Source organism: Lissotriton vulgaris, chromosome 9 (assembly GCF_964263255.1).
Source record: "Lissotriton vulgaris chromosome 9, aLisVul1.2, whole genome shotgun sequence".
Lineage (NCBI taxonomy): Eukaryota > Metazoa > Chordata > Amphibia > Caudata > Salamandridae > Lissotriton > Lissotriton vulgaris.
In genome coordinates this window covers 910,943,288-910,964,581 of record NC_141697.1, presented here as the reverse complement: position 1 = coordinate 910,964,581, position 21,294 = coordinate 910,943,288, and the positions used below count along the sequence as shown (strand labels likewise).

The window sequence follows — 21,294 nt, the reverse complement described above, 5'->3', positions numbered from 1 at the left end:
CCCCCACTTCCCCCGCTCACGGCGCCGCTAAACGGTCCGTCAGGTGGCACCCATACTCCCTGTGGGACCCCCCCCAATGCTGTGCCCCGCGCCTTTCTGCCCCCTCCCCCCGGTGCGCTACCCCAGGGCGAATTACACCGCCCAGGATCACCGGCTGTTGTTGAGCCACGCCAAGATCTGACATTATTCGACCGCTTCTATGTCGGCAGTTCTGAACACGGGCCCCCCCTTCCTGCATCCAAACACCAAATTCAATACTACCAATCCGATGCTCCCACAGCAGCTCCCCCCACCACTTCGCCGTAACCTGCCAGCACCTACCCTCTGGAGGTAACCTCGCCTGCCTAACCACGCTCCAAACCCGTTACAAGCACCACAACGCCCGTCGTCGAACTGCAGGATGCGCCCCTCCCCACACATATCCTGCAATCCTGCCCCCGCAACCAGATCAACCAACGGGACACGAATGAGCCCCCCAAAATTCAAAACGCAACAGCCATTGGCATGCCAGGGCCCCGCTTTGCCGGTCCAAACACATCCAAATCCCCACCGAGGAGGAGGGTGCGCCAAACCCCCACTGCAAGCCTCCACCGCCCCACAGCACACTCCCAAAGCCACCAACCACTGGGCCCATGCCCCCCATTCCTTCCGACCCGCAGCAACCTTTATGAGCAATGTCAGTCCTCTATCCATACCGCCCAAATCGCCATCTCCCCGCACTCGCTCTTTGCCATGCCCGACTCGCAAAGACCACCCCAACGCCCCCTATTCTGTCCACCTCGAGTGCCTGCAAGCACCACGTCCGACTCCGCACTGCCCCTGGTCCCCCTGGCCTCAGTCGGACGAAAGGTCAAGAGCACGTAGACAGGACCTGCACCCTGCACAATGATCGCCTCCTACATGTTGCACAAAGACAGCCCAACCACATCAAGCACTTTTACACACAGGTGTCACACCTTGTACATATGTCTCAGTCCACACTTTTGTGCACATTCTTGCTTGTCAAGTCCGTGCCAAGGGCACGCTCATCACACCACGTGCCCACCCAGCACCCTGCACCAAGTTCGCGCCCATTGCGGTGCACAGAGGCCACAACCACACTTTACACGGGAAGCCTATTTGCATACTTTGTAGTGAGGAGGAGTCTGGCTCTTTCTCCCAGGGCGCCTCCGCCCTCTCTGCTGCTGCGGTCTTGGAGCGCTCCCACGCCTGAGTTTGCTGCTGGAAGCTGCGCAGGGATGGGGGTCTCCTTAACGGTATTTGCCTTGGTATGCCATCCTGCGATTGTGGCGAATGCCCCCACCCACTCTTTATCATTGCTGTACCCTTGACCCTGGCTTCTCCACTCTGCACGCATCCCATCCATCTACTTATTCCATGCAATTACTTCCTCAATCAAGTCGACCCCCCCTCTCCTTGAGCCCCCCCTTCGGAACAGTGATGAAGAGTGCATACCAGTCTCAATAAATGTGGTTAAAGAGTTTTTGTAATTAATATCATGTGCGAGCTGTACATCAATTTTTTTTTCAAATAGTTGTTGGCGTGCCTCGGTGTGAACACAACTTTACCAGCCTGCTGTGCTTGTTTTGCACCCCACATATGCTGCCTACGAATAGGTTTCAATCTGTCCTTCTCTGCTTGTTAGTGCTTCATTAGCCTCCCCTTGTTTCTTTTCTAAAGTGTCGATTTTCACTCCAAAACATTACACTAGCACAGACTTTCGGTCTGCTTTTGGCCACCCAAAACCACAATTTAAAATGGAACACTTGAGCCTTTTGTACAGTTAGGAAATATTTAGTAGGTTAACTTGAGGGCCTCTACACATTGTTTGTTTCTTTTTTTGTTTTAGTGTTTTGCTTAGTGACATTTAGAATATACACAAAGCCCTGTAAAAAGGATTCAGCCCCCCCGCCCCCTCCCGCCCAAAAATTATTATCATTACACTTTACTTAACCGGTTTTAAGTGAGCCAGGTCTAAGCGGGGTCTAAGTTTGATGTTTATTATTGGTTTTGAACGGTTATGTGGTCCCCGGCATTTTGTTTGTATAACAACATTGTAGCGTGAGTGTTTGACGCAGTAAAAATGTTTCCTGCTACAGACTTGTTCAGTTTTAATGCTTCATGTTTTTCCTGGCAGTGTTGCCCTGCACATGTCTGATGAGTTCCTTGGTGACGTGTGTCGGTCGTCCCACTCCAGTAAACGGGCAAGCGCTTGACTTTATTTATTCAGCATGTGCTGTAGAGTACAAAGTAGACCCACAGGTATATTATCCCTGAAACAGCACTCTCTAAGAGAAGATCCACCCCTCACTTTCTGTAACCTGTTACATTTTTATATTCTCCCACTGGGCAAAGTAACATTCACTGTGGGCTTAAAAATATCAGCATTCGTTAATCACTCGTGCATGGCTTACTTTTTTTGTATCACTTGTTCAATCTCTCTCCCCCTTCACTCTCCTTCTCTCTCTCCCCGTCTCTAATTCTGCCTCTCAATTCTGTCTCTCCTGTCGCTCTCCCCCCTTCATTCTCTCTCTCTCTCACCCTTTCTATTTCACTACCCTTCATTCACTCTTTCTCCCCTTTATTAGGTTTCGCCAGGCGTCCACTGCGCAGCAGTGTTCGCGCAGGCGAAATCTTTTGAGCTTCAGTAGGGGGCTTTAACCCGCCTCTCTCTTCCATTGGCTAGCTCCATAAATGGAGGCTAGCCATTGGAAGAGATGGTTGTCAATCACACTTTCCCCCGTCACGACGCGATTCGTGGGCGTTTCTGTCTCTTTTTTTAAGTCCCGCCCCCCACACCCTCCCTCTCGCCGAGGAGTTGTCCATGTTCTCTATCCTCCCCTTCCCGTTGTTGTGCCTTGTTTATCCCCCGCCCTCCCTCCCGTTGTCCGTGCCTTCTCCCTCCCGCCCACTGTCCGTGCCTCCTCCCTCCCGCCCGCCCACTGTCCGTGGCCTTGTTTATCCCCCGCCCTCCCTCCCGTTGTCCATGCCTTCTCCCTCCCGCCCACTGTCCGTGCCTCCTCACTCTCGCCCGCCCATTGTCCGTGCCTCCTCCCTCCCGCCCGCCCACTGTCCGTGCCATGTTGGGGAGGCTGGGAGGTGGCCGTAGTATCAACAGGAGCGTGTGCTCGTTCTTAAAGAGCTTCCAGTGCAGTGCCTCTTTTCTATTTCCATGACAGTGTGCCAAAAGAGCGGAGTCTCCTGTTCGTGCAGCCAGAGTAGCTTTTATGTTTCCATGGTAACAGTGCTCGTCATCTCAAACGACTCTATGACTAGACCTGACCCTGGAAGTGCTGTCATTGTAATTTCCTGGGTGGGGAAGTAAGATGGCGGCCCTGGCTGGTCAGCTTTTGAGGAGACTTCACACTGTCATCAGGTATGTAGTAATAGTTAATTGAGGGAAGCACCCGATATGGATTTGGTCAGGCTAACTTGAGCAGTCATTTGACAACATCATTAGATGCTTTTCGTTTTTCGCGGGTGTGGAGTGACGAAGAATATCCTTTGGTTGCGCGTGTTGTTATTGCGCATAACATGCTCACTGATGGGAACAATCAAGGAACTTTACATAAAAGATTGGAGGTGCTTGTGTTTTCCCGTTGTCTTGTATTCGAATACTATAGGGGAGACTCGTGAAATTAAATAGGAAGTAAAACTGGAACAAGAGTTGCAGAACTGCGCACTCTGCAGGTCCCAAGGAAGCAGCTTTCTCCTGTCACATGGGGAGGGATATTATGATAAGCATTATGTATGTGTGTGTAAAGTAAAAGGAATAGTGAACGGAAGTGTATCACGGACAGTCGAGTTCGATTGCAGAAAACGCCACCTCTGATGTGATGCAAGAGCATGCAATGCGTAGGGAAACATACAGGCACATTTCACTGGGACGTGTGTGCTTTGGTGGTCTTAGCTGTATTGTCAGTTTATGGCACAAACGACGTACCATGGAGATCGAAGCAAAGCAAATCTTGGGGTGGTGAAAAATGCAGTACAAAGGCTCCCATTCCTAGGTGCGCTTTTAGTCAGCTGCCCCTAAGTAGAGGGAGGCTGAAGCTGCTTTTGTGATTGTCACGTTTATATCTGGGCTGCCTTCTTTCAAGCCAGGACGGAACTGCAGAGCACAACCGGGAAAGACCTGTTTCCAAAGCACACGTCACCAAGGCGCCGGCCAGTCAGAATGCAGCACGCGTCATTTCCTCGCCAGGGTCACGTGACCACAACAGCAGCAAGTTTGCCGACGCTGCGAGTTAATGTCGGTCGGTGCCTGGGACTCCGGGTTCAAGATGGCGGCGACGAGTGAATGAGCTGCGGGTGGCGGCGAGGGGGATGGGGTGGAGGATGGTACAATGACCCAGGGCAAGAAAAAGAAGCGCTGCAACCGCAGTGTCATGCTGTCGAAGAAAATCATCATCAAAGATGGGGGCACGGTCAGTACGGGGATGTAAGAAATAGCACTGTCTTTCATGGTGGGTGGGTGGATGTCGGGGAATGAAACGGGGATACTTAGCACTGACCTGGTGAGAAGGATGGGAGCAAAGAAGGTTGAACTGAAACTTCTTACCTCTTTCCCTCTCCCCAAAGTGATCACATCATCTGAGCTTCCCGCTGTTGTTAGAGCCGGCAGCTGTTGATAGGAACCAGCTGTTAAAGTACTGATCCTGTAGTAGTGTGTCCATTCCAGGGCTGTACATAACCTGTAAAATAGCGTTAGCACTTTTGAGTCCACTGGCTGATTTGTAGTGTTATAAACGGAGTAGTTCTGATAAAATTGAATCAGTTCTGCCTCAAAGTGCTCGGTAAAATGGCTGTATTTTTATAACATACGCTACAGCGTTCAGCATAGGAGATATGCTCAGTGATACATCACTGGACACATTGACAGCACTCTGTGCGAGCCTTTAACACTAATGGTGAAGATGTAGCTCGCTTTTAGCTGTTCCAGGGATTTGCGAAAAATTAAGCTATTGGCATTGTAAATGACAATGCCATTTATTTATCTGTTTTCAAAACCAACCCATAAATAAAGTTTGTCATTTACAATGCCAATAGCTCTAACTTTTGCAAAGGCGAGACCGTTGCATTGTAAATGCTTGTTCTTTTTCCTCTTGCTCTCTCTTTTCTCTCACTCATTCTCACACTTGACAGGACCAACAGTGGGCACTTCTCACATACAGGTACAACAGAGGGCGCATCTCACACAGACAGGAACAGGGGGTGCATCTCACACAGACAGGAACAGAGGATGCTTCTCACACAGACAGGAACAGAGGATTCTTCTCACACAGACAGGAGCAACAGGGGGCGTATCTCACAGACAGGAACAACAGAGGGCGCATCTCACATAGACAGGAACAGGGGGCGCATATCACACAGACAGGAACAGGGAGCACATCTCACACAGACAGGAACAGGGGGCGCATCTCACAGACAGGAACAACAGAGGGCGCTTCTCACACAGACAGGAACAACAGACTGTGCATCTCACAGGCAATAGGCGCATTGTTTTAGCTTTGCACCATCTATCAAAAGCCTGGGTTATCTGTTCACGTCCTTTCGTTTAATTTCTCTCTGTGGCGCCCATTCACCCCCGCTGTGAGCTTTTCCAGGCGCGTGATCCGTCACTAGGCACGGACATGCAGAGCTGCATTTTACATGGCAGTATTTAGGAATATTCGGGGTTCCCAAATGTGTGCGTTTGGGTTCTTTATTTGCTACATATGATGTCCCTGAAAAAAAATGTTGCCATTGTTTTAGCTTTGCCCCCTCTCATTTTCTATCTTTTTCTCTCTCTCTCCTCTCTAATTCTCTCTCTCCTTCATTCTCTCTCTTTTCCCCCCTATATTCTCTCTCCTCCCCTTTCTCTCTTTCTATTTCTATCCCCTTCATTGACTCTCTCTCCCCTTTAATCTCTCTCCTCTCGCTTCTCTGTCCCTCACTCTCACACTTGAGCTCCATCTGTCATTTCTTCTTCCATTCTTTCTCTCTCGTTTTTGCTCCTCCACTTCCCTCATCTTTGGCCTGCAGGTTGTAAGCATCTACACAGCAGACAAGGAGACTCTCCAGCGGTCTTATTACAGTGCTGTGTAGTTCTAACATATAACTTACAGTTTGTATCTTTTGTTCAAATCAATAATCTATTTATGAAAGTTTTTTATACCGATCTATTGTCACAAATTCTTTGTTAGATGGATGATTTTTCAGACAGCAGCATTAATTATTACATTGTGCACTGCTGTATTCTGAAATAAGAAGGTGTGACGGGACACATTATACTTAGTTTCATTTGCAACATGCACTGGCAAGCCATGGGCATGCTGCAGCTCCCGATTTATGTAACTGCTGCTTACAAGCTTGTGAACAGAAGCTGCTTAGTTGCAAGTTAAATGATAATTCAACCCCACACTCACACAACCCCCCACACACACAACCCCACACACAAACACAACTCCCCCACACACAACCCCACACACAACCCCACACACAAACAACCCACACACACAACCCCCCACACACACAACCCCACACTCTATCTCTCTGTCGCCCTCCCTCTATCTATCTATTGCGCTCACTCTATCTATTGCCCTCACTCTATCTATCTATCTATCTATCTATCTATCTATCTATCTATCTATCTATCTATCTATCTATCTATCTATCTATCTATCTATCTATCTATCTATCTATCTATCTATCTATCTGTCTATCTATCTCCCTCACTCTCTATCGATCTATCTATCTATCTATCACCCTCACTCTATCTATCTATATCTATCTATTGCCCTCACTCTACCTATCGCCCTCACTCTATCGCCCTCACTCTATCTATCGCCCTCACTCTATCTATCGCCCTCACTCTATCTCTCTATCGCCCTCACTCTATCTCTCTATCTATCTATCTCCCTCACTCAATCTATCGCCCTCACTCTATCAATCTATTGCCCTCACTCTATCTATCGCCCTCACTCTATCTATCGCCCTCACTCTATCTATCGCCCTCACTCTATTTATTGCCCTCACTCTATCTATCTATCGCCCTCACTCTATCTGTCGCCCTCACTCTATCTCTCTATCGCCCTCACTCTATCTCTCTATCTATCTATCGCCCTCACTCTATCTATCGCCCTCACTCTATCAATCTATTGCCCTCACTCATCTATCTATTGCCCTCACTCCATCTATCTATTGCCCCTCACTCTGTCAATCTATCGACCCTCATTTTATCTATCTATCTATCTATCTATCTATCTATCTATCTATCTATCTATCTATCTATCTATCTATCTATCACCCTCACTCTATCTATCTATCTATCTATCTATCTATCTATCTATCTATCGCCCCTCACTCTATCAATCTATCACATTCACTCTATCTATCGCCCTCACTCTATCTATCTATCTATCTATCTATCTATCTATCTATCTATCTATCTATCTATCTATCTATCTATCTATCTATCTATCTATCTCCCTCACTCTATCTATCTATCCCCCCTCACTCTATCAATCTATCTATCGCCCCTCACTCTATCAATCTATCTATCTATCGCCCTCACTCTATCTATCGCCCTCACTCTATCTATCCCACTCTATCAATCTATCTATCCCCCTCTATCTATCTATGGCCCTCACTATATCTATATGTCTATCGCCCTCACTCCGCATCACCACAGCATCACTCAGTGGCACCACAACATCACTATGCGCTACTACAGCATCACTGAACGCCAAAGCATCACTCGTCGCCACCACAACATTACTTAGCGCAACCACAGCATCAATCTGTGCAACCATTCAACAACAACAGGTTCAAATATGTTCTCTCAATGTTTCAAGCTTTATTACAAAAGTCACAAAAAGATGTTAATATTGCACTTCTGTTCTTGGATTTTCGTGACAATAAAATACACTGAACATAATCTTCACAAAAGTTATTTACAAAAGTTTAAGCTATTGCTATTATAAATTACAATCACTTTTATTTAAGTATTAATTATTTAAAAAAAACTAAAAGCCATTTTTATTTGTAATATCAATACATGGAAGTCACGTAAATACAAAACATGTTGCATTGCAAATTTTATAGGTGTCACATTTGCAAAAGTTAAAAGTATTGGCATTGTAAATGACAAAGCTATCAATTTTGCTATTTTCAAAACCAACACATAAATAAAAAATTGTCATTTACAATACCAATAGCTCAAACTTTCCTAATGCGAGACCTATTGCATTGCAAATGCAAATACAAAACATGTTGCATTACAAATTTTATAGGTGTCTCATTTGTAAAAGTTAAAAGTATTGGCATTGTAAATGACAAAACTATTAATTTTGCTATTTTCAAAACCAACACATAAGTAAAAAAATTGTAATTTACAATACCAATAGCTCAAACTTTCCTAATGCAAGACCTATTGCATTGCAAATGCAAATACAAAACATGTTGCATTACAAATTTTATAGGTGTCACATTTGCAAAAGTTAAAAGTATTGGCGTTGTAAATGACAAAACTATTAATTTTGCTATTTTCAAAACCAACACATAAGTAAAAAAATTGTAATTTACAATACCAATAGCTCAAACTTTCCTAATGCGAGACCTATTGCATTACAAATGCTTGTTTTAGTAGCCCCCCCCTCCCCGAAATTTGGCTCTAGTTGCGCCTCTGTGCCCCACTGCACAGCATCCATGCCCCCCTCCTTCGGTGAGTGCTAGTTGTGGTGCTCAGAGAATGGGATTCATGAAAGCTGCAGGGGACGCCTGCGCTCCTCGTGGTACTCTGTGTCAGTCTAGAAGAGGATTCTCTTTGTAAGTGGTGTGCGTGGCTTGCTGCTTGTGGCCTGGCTACAGGATGACGCCTGTTAACGGTGCTGAGTCTTGTTTTCCGGCATTGGTGGGAGCATTTGTTTTACTTATGCACCTGTTTTGCAGCGCTACAAACTAAATTTAGGATTGCTTTCTGGTGTAAACCCTTGTTCCCCACGCCTAGAAGCCTCTGTACTGCGGGCCCCATCATGCACTCAATGCAACATACATACACTCCAAATACCACTCAGTGCCACATAATTACACGCCACATAATTATACTGCGCTCAATGCAACATGCACTCCAAATACCACTCAGTGCCACATAATTACACACCACACAATTACACTCTACTGAATACAACATACACTCCAAATCCCACTCAGTGTCACATATTTACACAGCACTCAATGCAACATACATTCCAAATACCACTCAGTGGCACATAATTACAAACCACATAATTACACAGCACTCAATGCAACATACACTTCAAATACCACTCAGTGCCACATAATTACAGGCCAAATAATTACACTGCACTCAATGCAGCATACACTCCAAATCCCACTCATTGCCACATAATTACACACCACATAATTACACGCCACATAGTTACACAGCACTCAATGCAACATACACTCCAAATCAGACTCAGTGCCACATAAGTACACACCACATAATTACACTGCACTCAATGCAATGTACACTCCAAATCCCACTCCATGCCACATAATTACACGCCCCATAATTACACAGCACTCAATGCAACATGCACTCCAAATACCACTCAGTGCCACATAATTACAGGCCACATAATTACACTACACTCAATGGAACATACACTCCAAAAACCACTCTGTGCCACATAATTACACACTAAATAATTACACTGCACTCAATGCAACATACACTCCAAATACTACACAGTGCCACATAATTACACTGCACTCAAGGCAACATACACTCCAAATACCACACAGTGCCACATAATTACATGCCACATAATTACACTGCACTCAATGCAACATACACTCCAAATCCCACTCAGTGCCTCATAGTTATATGCAACATAATTACACTGTACTCAATGCAACATACACTCCAAATACCACTCAGTGCCACATAATTACACACTACATAATTACACTCTACTGAATGCAACACACACTCCACACAATACCACGCTATATATCGCCCTCAATCTATCTATCTATCTATCTATCTATCTATCTATCTATCTATCTATCTATCTATCTATCTATCTATCTATCTATCTATCTATCTATCTATCTATCTATCTATCTATCTGTCTGTCTGTCTGTCTGTCTGTCTATCTGTCTATCTATCTATCTATCTATCTATCTATCTATCTATCTATCTGCCTCACTCTATCTATCTATCTGCCTCACTCTATCTATTTATCTATCGGCCTCCCTCTATCTATTTATCTATCGGCCTCACTCTATCCATCGGCCTCACTCTATCCATCGGCCTCACTCTATCTATCTATGTATCGCCCTCACTCTATCTATCTATGTATCGCCCTCACTCTATCTATCTATGTATCGCCCTCACTCTATCTATGTATCGCCCTCACTCTATCTATGTATCGCCCTCCCACTATCTATCTATCACACTTACTCTATCTAACTATTGCATCACCACAGCATCACTCAGCACCACAACAGCATCACTCAGGGGCACCACAGCATCACTCAGGGGCACCACAACATCACTCAGGGGCACCACAACATCACTCAGGGGCACCACAACATCACTATACGCTACCACAGCATCACTGAACGCCACAGCATCATTCGTCGCCACAACAACATCACTCGGCGCCACCACAACATCAATCTGTGCAATCATTCAACAACTGGTTCAAATATGTTCTCTCAATGTTTCAAGCTTTATTACAAATGTCACAAAAATATGTTAATATTTCACTTCTGTTCTTGGATTTTCGTCATAATAAAATACAATGAACATAATCTTCGCAAAAGTTATTTACAAAAGTTTAAGCTATTGCAATTATAAATTACAATAACTTTTTTAAAGTATTAATTATTCAAAAAATTACAAGCCATTGTTATTTGTAATATCAATACATCTAAGTCATGTCAATAACACATATTGCGTTACATATGCTATAGGTATCACATTTGCGAAAGTTAAAACTATTGGCATTGTAAATGACAAAGCTATTAATTTCGCTATTTTTAAAACCAACGCATAAAAAAATGTCATTTACAATACCAATAGCTCAAACTTTCCTATTAATGCGAGACCTATTGCTTGTTTTTTCCTTCCCAACCTGTGCCCTGGCTATGTGACAGACAGAGGCGCAGTACAATAGACTGCCCACCTATGCTACTCTGCATAGTCGCTCTGTGATGCTCCAACGAATTCATCCTAATGCTCAATTAGCACCACTCCAGCAAACAGCAACTCGAGCACGTGTGTCCTTGGCAAGTTTCATGTCCTTTCTCGGTTTCCATACTAATGCACAAGTATACCGTTTAACTCCTCCTACCGGGTTGACGGACATGTCTAGAAGGTCAGTTGAGAACGTCAATGTAGAGAAAGGGAGGGAGAGAGAGAAAGTGGTGCTTTAGAAGTACCTGTCATCGACTTCCTCACATATATATCTCTGGGCAGCTCACGTTTAAGAAAGAATGGATAGATTATAACGCTAGTCCTGGATGTTTCTGCCACTTGAAACATGGCCGCCTGGCTATGACCTAATTGACAGGGCATATGAGCCTATACTCCAATCATAGGTTAGGGTCACAGAAAACGGGCCATTAACCTGACAGCTCCACCGTTGATTGGTTCATAGAACATGAAATCCCGCCCTGTGCCATTGTGATTGGCAGTTATGGACTTTTTTCCTTGTACTCGTTTCTGATTCGTTACTTGTTTGCTGGTCTCGTCCAATGACTTTGCCCTGTGAACTGACTTGTAAAAGATGGCGGCTGCTATGCTGCCTGGCCGCTTGGTGTTGCGTGGGTTCGTGGGTGGGTGGTGTAGAGGTTTGAGCGCAACGACCACAGGAGGGACCACGGCTGGGGCTGGACTCACAGAGGCTATCCTGCGTGAGAAGAACCGACAGCAGGTAATGCTAGGGGCACCCAGTAATTGAGAAAATGGGATGCGGTGCCAAATTGAAATGGGTCGGTCCACTGTGCGGGGACATACTCAGGGAGAAGGGACATTTCTAAGGGAGATGAGAGTAGAAAGGGATATGGAAAGTATACTGAGGGAATAGAAGAAGGCACCCCAATGAGAGTGGCTGAGAAGGGGTTAATGTATATGCATCATAATGTAATTAATGCATCTGAAGTGGTAGAGGGCAGCTGAAGGAGAGAGTCACAAGTGAGGGTTGCTGTATTGAAAAATATGTATATTATTGCTGTGTGAGCAATATCACCTTAAACCACTGAAAATGTGATGTGAGGAATACTTGCAATTTGTATAACCACTAGCAATCACTCTGGGTAGCGTCCCAACCTATTGTTCTTCTGCTCACCATGCCACCTCAGTTTGAACCCAAACATATGCAGATAAGTAAATGTTTATTGTTTAGTTAATTAAAACCTTAATATTTCACATAAAAGGAGCAATACAATCTCTAAAAAATGTAAAAAAAATAAGTTTTGCATTGGCAGATTTGCTGCAAGCACATGTTTTTAACATTTTTTGGCAGTCCATTCTCAAATTAATGAATTTGTTATTTCAATAAGATTCGTAGCCTATACTGAAAAGTTCTAACTAAATCATAAGATTTCAGCGCTCTGTAGTACAGTTGAAAGTTATGTTGAACCAGTTCGTAAGGTTAACAGATTTTAGCTACTTACATATTCTGTATGATAAAATTCCAAAAATATATGGTTTTCTCATTCTGCTTCAACGTTGGTGTTTCAATTTTCAGGGCCTGTTCATGAGAGTTCAGAAATGTAACCAGTTTACAATTCATTTGAGGGTCTTAGGGGTTATTATAGAAGCTCTGCATGTCCTTATTCCTCTGAAGTTTAAAGCTTTCCTTAGTAATGTGACTCATGCAGTATGTAGTTGGGGGCATGTGCAAATTATATTAATAAAATCCTCTTTATTGCTACCGCAGAGTCTGCATGTTTTAGGCCCTTTATGTACCCTGGTGGGCTGGTCCACAATCAGCAGTAGTTTCCCAAAGTGTAAGGCCATCAATTGTCTTTTTGGTATATCGAGAATGTAATCTTTAAATAAGGTGCCCGGTGCAAGGGTCTTGTAGTTGTTAATCACCATCCAGGCGTGCAACCTCGAACTGAAGAATTGTTTGTCAAGTAGCAGGGATTAAAATGTTGCTGTTTTATTTATTACTTGCTTAAAGGTAAAAAAAAGGCGGGTTCTTGTTCCACAGCTCGACCGTGCAAGTAGTTATTAGTGCATTATAAAGATATTGATTGTATAGTGATTTAAAAAATCTTTTTTTTATCCTTTTACAATTCTGCCCAAAGGGTCTGATTGAGTAGGGAGTTTGCCGTGTTCTGTTTCAGTCGATACTAAAGCTTTATTGTGGTTTACATTCTCCTTACTGTTTCAATTAAAAGGCCTAATTGAATCGCACCTGGGCTGGTGAGGCTGACTGATGTATCTGGAAGACCTTTTTAGGTTGAGGACCTAAAGGCTGCGCTTGCGCAGTCTGGGGTCGGAGAATTAATGTTTCTTAGTAGGGCTGTGGAACCCGCCTCCCTGCCCTGTCTCTCCTCCATTGGATGGCTTCCTAAACGGTGGCCAGCCATTGGAGGAGAGATGCGTCACTCCAATTTAGCCCCGTCTTTTTCGGATTCGGGGGCGTAAGTTTTGCTGTTCTTTAGACAGTGACGTAATGCGTCACTCAAAACAGCAAAACCACGCCCCCGATTCCGAAAAATTCGGAACCCTGCATCTGCCATTTTCTTTCCCCCGCAGTGAAGGTGAGCCTCGAGCCTCTGCCTCCGTTTGTGCCGTTTTTAGTGCTCGTGCACCCCTGTTTGTGCCGTTGTTCGGTCCCTACTTGTGCTCACAATCAGCGTGTGATTAAATCTTTCAAATAAGGATTATTGTAGATGCAAAGCTTACATCTTGCATCAGATTCCTTGATACCCATGAGGAAGGAGCACCGCGGTGCAGGAAGAGGCGTATGGCTGTCTTTTCATTCCTTGAATGGCGCGCTGTCCTCCCGTGGATGATACTTCTGTGAGCTATAAGGAGGATCCCGCAGGATCCGCTATGTTGCAGAGCTGGGACCACGCAGGAATCCCGCTGTCTGCTCCACTTCCAGAAGGGATTACAGACAACGCTGATTTGAGCTTTTCCGTCCTGGCAGTGTGACTGATGGTGATTGTGAACACAATGACAGCAATGTGACCCTACCGTGTTAGTTCACCGGGGACATGCTGTGCATTTAAATGGGCTCTATTTAAAGCTGTACGCCATCCCGGCCCGTGTCACGGGCTGATCTCTGCGCGTGCTCTGCGTTTACATGCTATAGATCTCTGGTGCAGAGTATTGTATCCCGAGACATGGCGTGCGCACTAAATGGAACGTGCACAGTGCATTTTTTATCTGTTTGCGCGGCGTGATTAGTAATTTTGGCACTTCAGTACACGTCTTCTTCAATACATCTTATAATTTCTAAAAAGCACGGGGGTAGAATTGTGGCTCTGTAACTCGCCTTGTTATTTATTGCGCAGCTGAAAAACAGGAGTAACTGCGTGCGCTTGTCTGACGAGAGATATATATATATATATATATATTCACTGAAAAAACCATAGGTTTCACACCAGTTATAGTTAGCTGGAAATTTTACTGACATAAAACCAATGAAATTCCACGTTATAGTTAGTTGGATTCACTATAACTTGCGCGTGTAATGCACTGCTGATGACATCACATATTACATCACTCATGATATGGTCAGTGACATCACTCATGACATCACTGATGACACCATCCAGTGAATGTGTGTCTTTCTGAAAAATAAATGTTTTATATATGTATTTGTAAAGGACGATGGAAGAATAAATGGTTAAATAAGTGTGTAAATGGATGTTTGTTTTTAAAAGAATTGATTGGTTAACTGCCTTATTAAGTGTATCTTAGTGAATACATATATTAGCGAATAATGTTTAAATATTTAAATATATATATCAGTGTTTCACTTTGTGTATAAGTGGCTGCATGGTTTGGTGAGTAGCTACATGTGTGTGTATATGGGTTATTAGATTTTTTTTAGTATCAGTATGAGTGTCTGTATGGTTTGGTGGGGATGTTACTTTGCAGATAGATGCATCAATGACTGACTCACTGTTTGTATGTTTTTTGAAGACAGCATATGTGCAGGACTGTATGGGTGGATGAGTGTGTATATGTGTGTGTTAGTGAGTGAATACCTGCCTCACTAATGTCTTTATCAGTAACGACATATGTTTTAATGTAGTATATGTGAGTATTGATATATATAAGTCAGTATATGTGAGAGTGAGAGATTGAAAGAGTTTCTGTTTAAATAAGTATGTGTTTCTATAAGTGATAGTTTAAGAGAGTAAGTATGTGTAAGTTTCCTTAGAAGTAAGGTGGTAGTGTGTGTATATCTGTATATGTAAATAAATGGATGTTTATTAGTTTATTTGCATGTGTGAGTATGCGTGTGAGTAACCTTTTGATGACTGTCGGTGTGTAACAGGATGTATAGGTGTATCACTACATATGATGAGTGAGTATATGTATGAGTGACTATATAGAACTGTTGGTGAATGAGTGGATGTGTATATAGATGGTGGAATTACTGAATTGGTTGTTGTAACTGGTATGGGTATATCCACTTTTTTGAAAATGTTAGTTTCTATTTTTGAATATGTGTTTCAAGGGTTACTTTACAGTGAAAGGAGGTCTGTCACTTTGTCACAAGGATAGTGTCATCAGTGATGTCATGAGTGATGTCACTGACCATGTCATGAGTGATGTAATATGTGATGTCATCAGCAGTGCATTACACGCGCAAGTTATAGTGAGTCCAACTAACTATAACGTGGAATTTCATTGGTTTTATGTCAGTAAAATTTCCAGCTAACTATAACTGGTGTGAAACCTATGGTTTTTTCAGTGAATTTATTAGTTTTTTTTAATGCTAATTCCTAACTATAACTGGTGTGAAACCTATGGTTTTTTCAGTGAATTTCATAGGTTTTTTAAATGCTAATTCCTAACTATAAGTCTCAGTTTATAAGTAAGACTGTTAGCGCTCTAGTTGTTCTTTAGAACACTCTGGGACATTCTGTCATTGGGCTATAGTTGGGCTACATCTGGCTGATATTTGGGCTACATTTGTTTTTTTTGTCTCTGGTGGCCATCTTTGGGCTACATTGGGCTACATTTGGGCTCTAACATATATATAGCCCAATGTAGCCCAATATATATTTTTTCAAAGTTAATTTTCGTAAAAACCACTGGAGCATATATCTTTAGACATAGCAAAGGCACATCGAGCTACCAGTTTCTACAATTTAGCCCATTTTTTTGTATATATATATATATATATATATATATATATATATATATATATATATATATATATATATATATATATATATATATATATATATATATATATATATATATATATATATATATATATATATATATATATATATATATATATATATATATATATATATATATATATATATATATATATATATTTTTCTCAAAGCGCTCCCGGTGCGCGCCCCGGAAAGCGTAGTATTATGAAGCGCCCCAGGGCGCGTACCGGGGAGCGTCCCGTTAGCGCCCATATCGGGAACGAAAACGTGATCGTGACGTATCGCGTAGCCGCGTCCGCGTGACATGCACGGCGTAAGCGCACCCGGAAGTACTCGAGCGAATACGATCGCGCAACGTAAACATCCGACGCGCTTACGCGACGCGACCCGGGGCGCGTCCCCGGGGGCGCGTAGCGTAAGCGCTTCGGGTCATGTGACCTGAAAATAACACTTTTCATTGGTTCATAACAGTTTTAGTTTCATAATGATGAAGCCCCTGGTCTTGTGACCTGAAAATAACACTTCTCATTGGTTCAGGACAGTTTTTTTTCCAAATGATGAAAGACCCCACCTTTTTTCCTTATTCTGACTTTGTCCTTTGACTTAGGAAGACCTCTTTGTACCTCTCTGTACCTTTTTGATCTTTATAATGGCTTCAGTAGCAGCAGCAGCTGGTGCATCTGCCCCACCACCACCACCACAACCCACCAAGAGGACCAGCTCAAGATTACATTGGTGGTCAACAAGAGGAGGAAGAGGAAGAGGAGGATGGTGGAAGATGGCTGCCTGAACAAAATACCCCATACAAGCCCAAGTCACACATTGTATGGGAATTTTTTTCACTCCCAGAGGGCAAGAAAAAAGTGAAAAGCGGCCAAGGTAACTTGCCTAATCTGTAAGGAAGAACTCTCAAGGGGCAACCCAAACAAAAAATATTCCTTTGGTAACAATACCATGATTCTACATATGACCCGTAAACACCCTAACAACTATTCTCGTGCAGAGCTCAGGAAACTGGCCAGTAACATCCCCCAGTCTTCAAGGACCACCTCCCAAAGAAACGAACCCACTTCATCGGGCCCAGAAACATCAGAGATGATGCCTTGTATTCAGCCACGATTTGCTGATTTTAAAATCACTTGTTCTGCATGTGGCAAGCTTATCGCCTATGGTGAAAAGAGCATAAAGCTCATCGTCCTTGCAGGTGACAATCACAAGTGCCCCAAAAAGAAGTAATTTTTTGCGTTTTTTGCTCTAGTTGAGCCAGTTTCAATTCCCTTTTTTTTGTTTCTCCCCCTAAAAAAATACAAAAAAAATATAAAACTGTTTTGAAAAGCCAAAAAAAGTACAAAATGTTCAAAAAACACAAAAAAATATAAAACAAAAAGAAGAAAAAAAAAAGTTCTTTTTAGAACTACCTCCAATTTCTAAAAAAAAAAGGCTTCATTTTTTAAAAACTCTGTCATTCTTTTTTCCTCATAGTACGCTCCCTGGTCCGCTCCCCGGTGCGCGTACCGGGCGCTCCCCCTGCGCAAAACGAAAAAAAAAAAATATTTTAAATGCCCCGCGGGGCCCTTTTATAGCCCCCACATCAAACCTAGGGGGTCAGAGGGGGTCTATCCCTGACGCCTTATGGTCATTTCCCCCTTTGTTTTAGCCACCTCTTGTGTCTCGATTTTACAGAGAGACAAGATGGCGGCCGCTCCGGACTGTTTCGAATGTTTACAGACACCCGAGAGCCAATCAGTTTTCCGTGCGCACCTCGCGTGGCGCGCCCGGAGCGCTCCCCGGGGCGCGTACCGGGGCGCTGCCATAGATATATATATTTTTTTGAACCTAAATTACTCAAGACCACTGGAGCACACATCATGAGACATAGCAAAGGCACATCGAGCTACCAGTCCCTACAATTTTGCCAAGTTTGGTGGAAATCCATTCAGCCGTTCGGGCTAAAAGTGAAATCGACCGCCCTATGGAAATTAACATGGGGAAAACGCGTTTTGGGACCCCCCTTTTATCTCGGCCCCCGCTTGACGAATCCCCCCCCCCAAACTTTCAGGGAAGGACCGGAACGCCGCGAGGTCATTTTGAGGAAATTTTCAGTCAGATTCGTCAACCGGCGCCAAAGTTATTCCAAATAGAATTTTGAGATTTAACATTGAAAAAAATCCTAACTATAACTACCTACTGGCGACCGCCAGTAGGATATATATATATATATATATATATATATATATATATATATATATATATATATATATTCCTGCAAGAGTGGCTCCCCTCACGTTCTTCTCCTCAGGTACAGATCTCTCAACACCAAAGATAAATTTCAAAGTGGTTTTATTTTTCCCTCTCCACCGGCATGACGCGTTTCGCCCGTCAAACGGCCTTGATCACATGGCTTCAAATGACCAATGGGGGTGTTTAAATACTGTGCTCAATGACAATAACATCAGCTCACATGGGTAATGAACATAAAGAAAATACTTATGCACAAAATCACGCTATGTACAACAATATAGAGCACGTTATTTTTCCAGGAACAATTTGATGCATTAATTCCAAATTATCCTCTTCCTGGGATCATTTATAATAATCAATACTTCTAATAAAGTGCAATCGATCCAATGTGCAAAATACAATAAAGTGCAAGTGCATATGAAGGCTCAATTGTTGGCTCCCAATTACTGTCAGGGGAGACTACACACGAAATGGTAATATTGCTATGTGCAAAACATGGTATGTATTGATCTATAATACCTTATCACAATATGTAAAATAAACCCATAAGACATGATGGTATTCAAAAACAGTGCTAAAGTGCTTAAAACAAAGTGCTTAATCGACTCGCAGTGTGTATATAATGATGATTTACCTTATATTATGATCAATCGCTATAAATTTCCAAATCATTATACCTGCGCAAAAATTCTAGCTGTAAACACAGTTAAAAATCGTGTAAAAAATCACTGCTGTTGCTGTGAACCGACTATAGCCATAGTGACTGAATATTCCATATTACATTAAATCCAATGTAAAACCGGCTGGTAGAGTGACAATCATGTACAGAGTAATGAATGTTGATGGACCTAGTATATAATATACAATGGACAAAAGAAACTAAATTCATGAGACTAATTATCCAGAATATTGTCGTAATCACAGGGGGACATTGCTTACATATTTCCAAATGACATGTGATAGATATTCAGACAGCATGGGTTTACTTCCAAAGTAATAAACATCAAACAATGACCCTACCAGTGTACTGCTGTTTACAACCCGTTAAGACCTAAACCTCAAAGGAAGACCTGTAAATCTTCCCCCCCTGTTCAGCCCGTTAGGTATTCTGGTGTTGAGGAGTCAATGTATTTGCTCTCAAGCTGTCTTAAAAGCTTCTCTCGATCCCCACCACGGATGTTCTTTGGTACGGAATCGATCACAAAGTAAGTTAGATGGTTTAAATTGTTGGTTTTTTTTGGGACCCCCCTTTTATCTCGGCCCCCGCTTGACTAATCCCCCCCCCAAACTTTCAGGGAAGGACCGGAACGCCGCGAGGCCATTTTGAGGAAATTTTCAGTCAGATTCGTCAACCGGCGCCAAAGTTATTCCAAATAGAATTTTGTTATACAGCAAGGAGATTTTTACATTTACCAGGGAGATTGGGCGCACACCTGGATATCCGGAAAGTGGAGAGTACTGTGAAGTGGCTGGTACAGGCAAAAGGGCGAGCGGTAAGCTCACACAACCGCTCAAGGTTGGACCAAGAAGATCCACACAAATAACAATAGAACAACAATGCCCTTGCACTATACAAATTAGAACATTTTAGTAATGATAGTGTTGAAAAGAGATGATCGGTTTGTATACATCCACACTTTCGGAGTGACTTTAAGAGAATCATTCATCCAAGTTGAGGTATAAGAGTTCAAAAAAGATGTTCTGTTCTTGGTGTTAAGTAATTGTTTATTGTTCCTTTAGTGATGCCAACACGTGTTTCATCGCAGGGAACACACTGCGAATCTTCAGGGCCTCATGAAGTATGACACTAGTGCCGGAAATGTCCGTTTCCGGGCACTGCTTTGGTTAAGTTTCTTGGTGGTTCGAAAACTGTGAACACGCTGATTGCGTGGTTGAGGGATCTTGATCAGTAGTGGTGTGTGTTGTTACCGGGAGGAGTCGACAAGTATTTTGAAGGACGAAAATTATGGCGTTCTATTTCCTTAAAGGCGGGTACACCTTATTCTCGCTAAGCTCCCTCTTGAGGTTCCCGGTGCCGTTTTCCAATGAATTTGAGATTTAACATTGAAAAAAATCCTAACTATAACTACCTACTGGCGGCCGCCAGTAGGTAATATATATATATATATATATAAGATTTATATAGCGCGAACTCAGCCCGAAGGTATTGGAGCGCTTTACATGAGCACCAGTTACGTTACACGCTTTGTGAGCCCTCTGCAAGCTCAAGGGCATTTGCTTTTTTGGAAACATATACACGGCAGCTGTGGCAGAGGGGCTCCATTCCCAGCAAGCTGTGAAGGCGGGGGAAGGCTGTGGAGAGAAACGAATTCACTTTGCGAAGCATTGCTGACCTGTGATGTAAACACTGCTGCCCTTCATGAACTCCGACCTACTCAAGGTTTTAATTAAGTAACTGATGAAATGTGCACGAAAACTGAACCTACTTAAGGGAACTACTTTCTCACTGATGAAGGACCACAGTTACCATCATGCCTGACTGCATTACCTGTGAGCCACGCCCATTATGGGCGTTTTGTCAATAAATAAGTGTTGTCATGCTCGGTGAGCTTTCAGTATCTACACACACAGCCCATGATTACGAGGCGGAGTGGCCTGGAAACGCGTCGGGCATGGAGAAATAACACAGGAGACTTGAAAGGCAAGCGGCAAAGAGGC

The 21,294-nt window shown here is 43.2% G+C and overlaps 1 protein-coding gene across 1 annotated transcript in view; it reads left to right on the top strand.

Moving 5' to 3' along the window:
• Positions 1-11,390: 11,390 nt before the first annotated feature.
• TIMM50 (translocase of inner mitochondrial membrane 50) overlaps positions 11,391-21,294 on the top strand; it is a 395,791-nt gene continuing 385,887 nt past the window's right edge. The window contains exon 1 of the mRNA XM_086938707.1: positions 11,391-11,927. Within this exon, the coding sequence (XP_086794833.1) occupies positions 11,781-11,927 (147 nt within the window). The 5' untranslated portion in view covers positions 11,391-11,780. The remainder of the gene's footprint in view (positions 11,928-21,294) is intronic.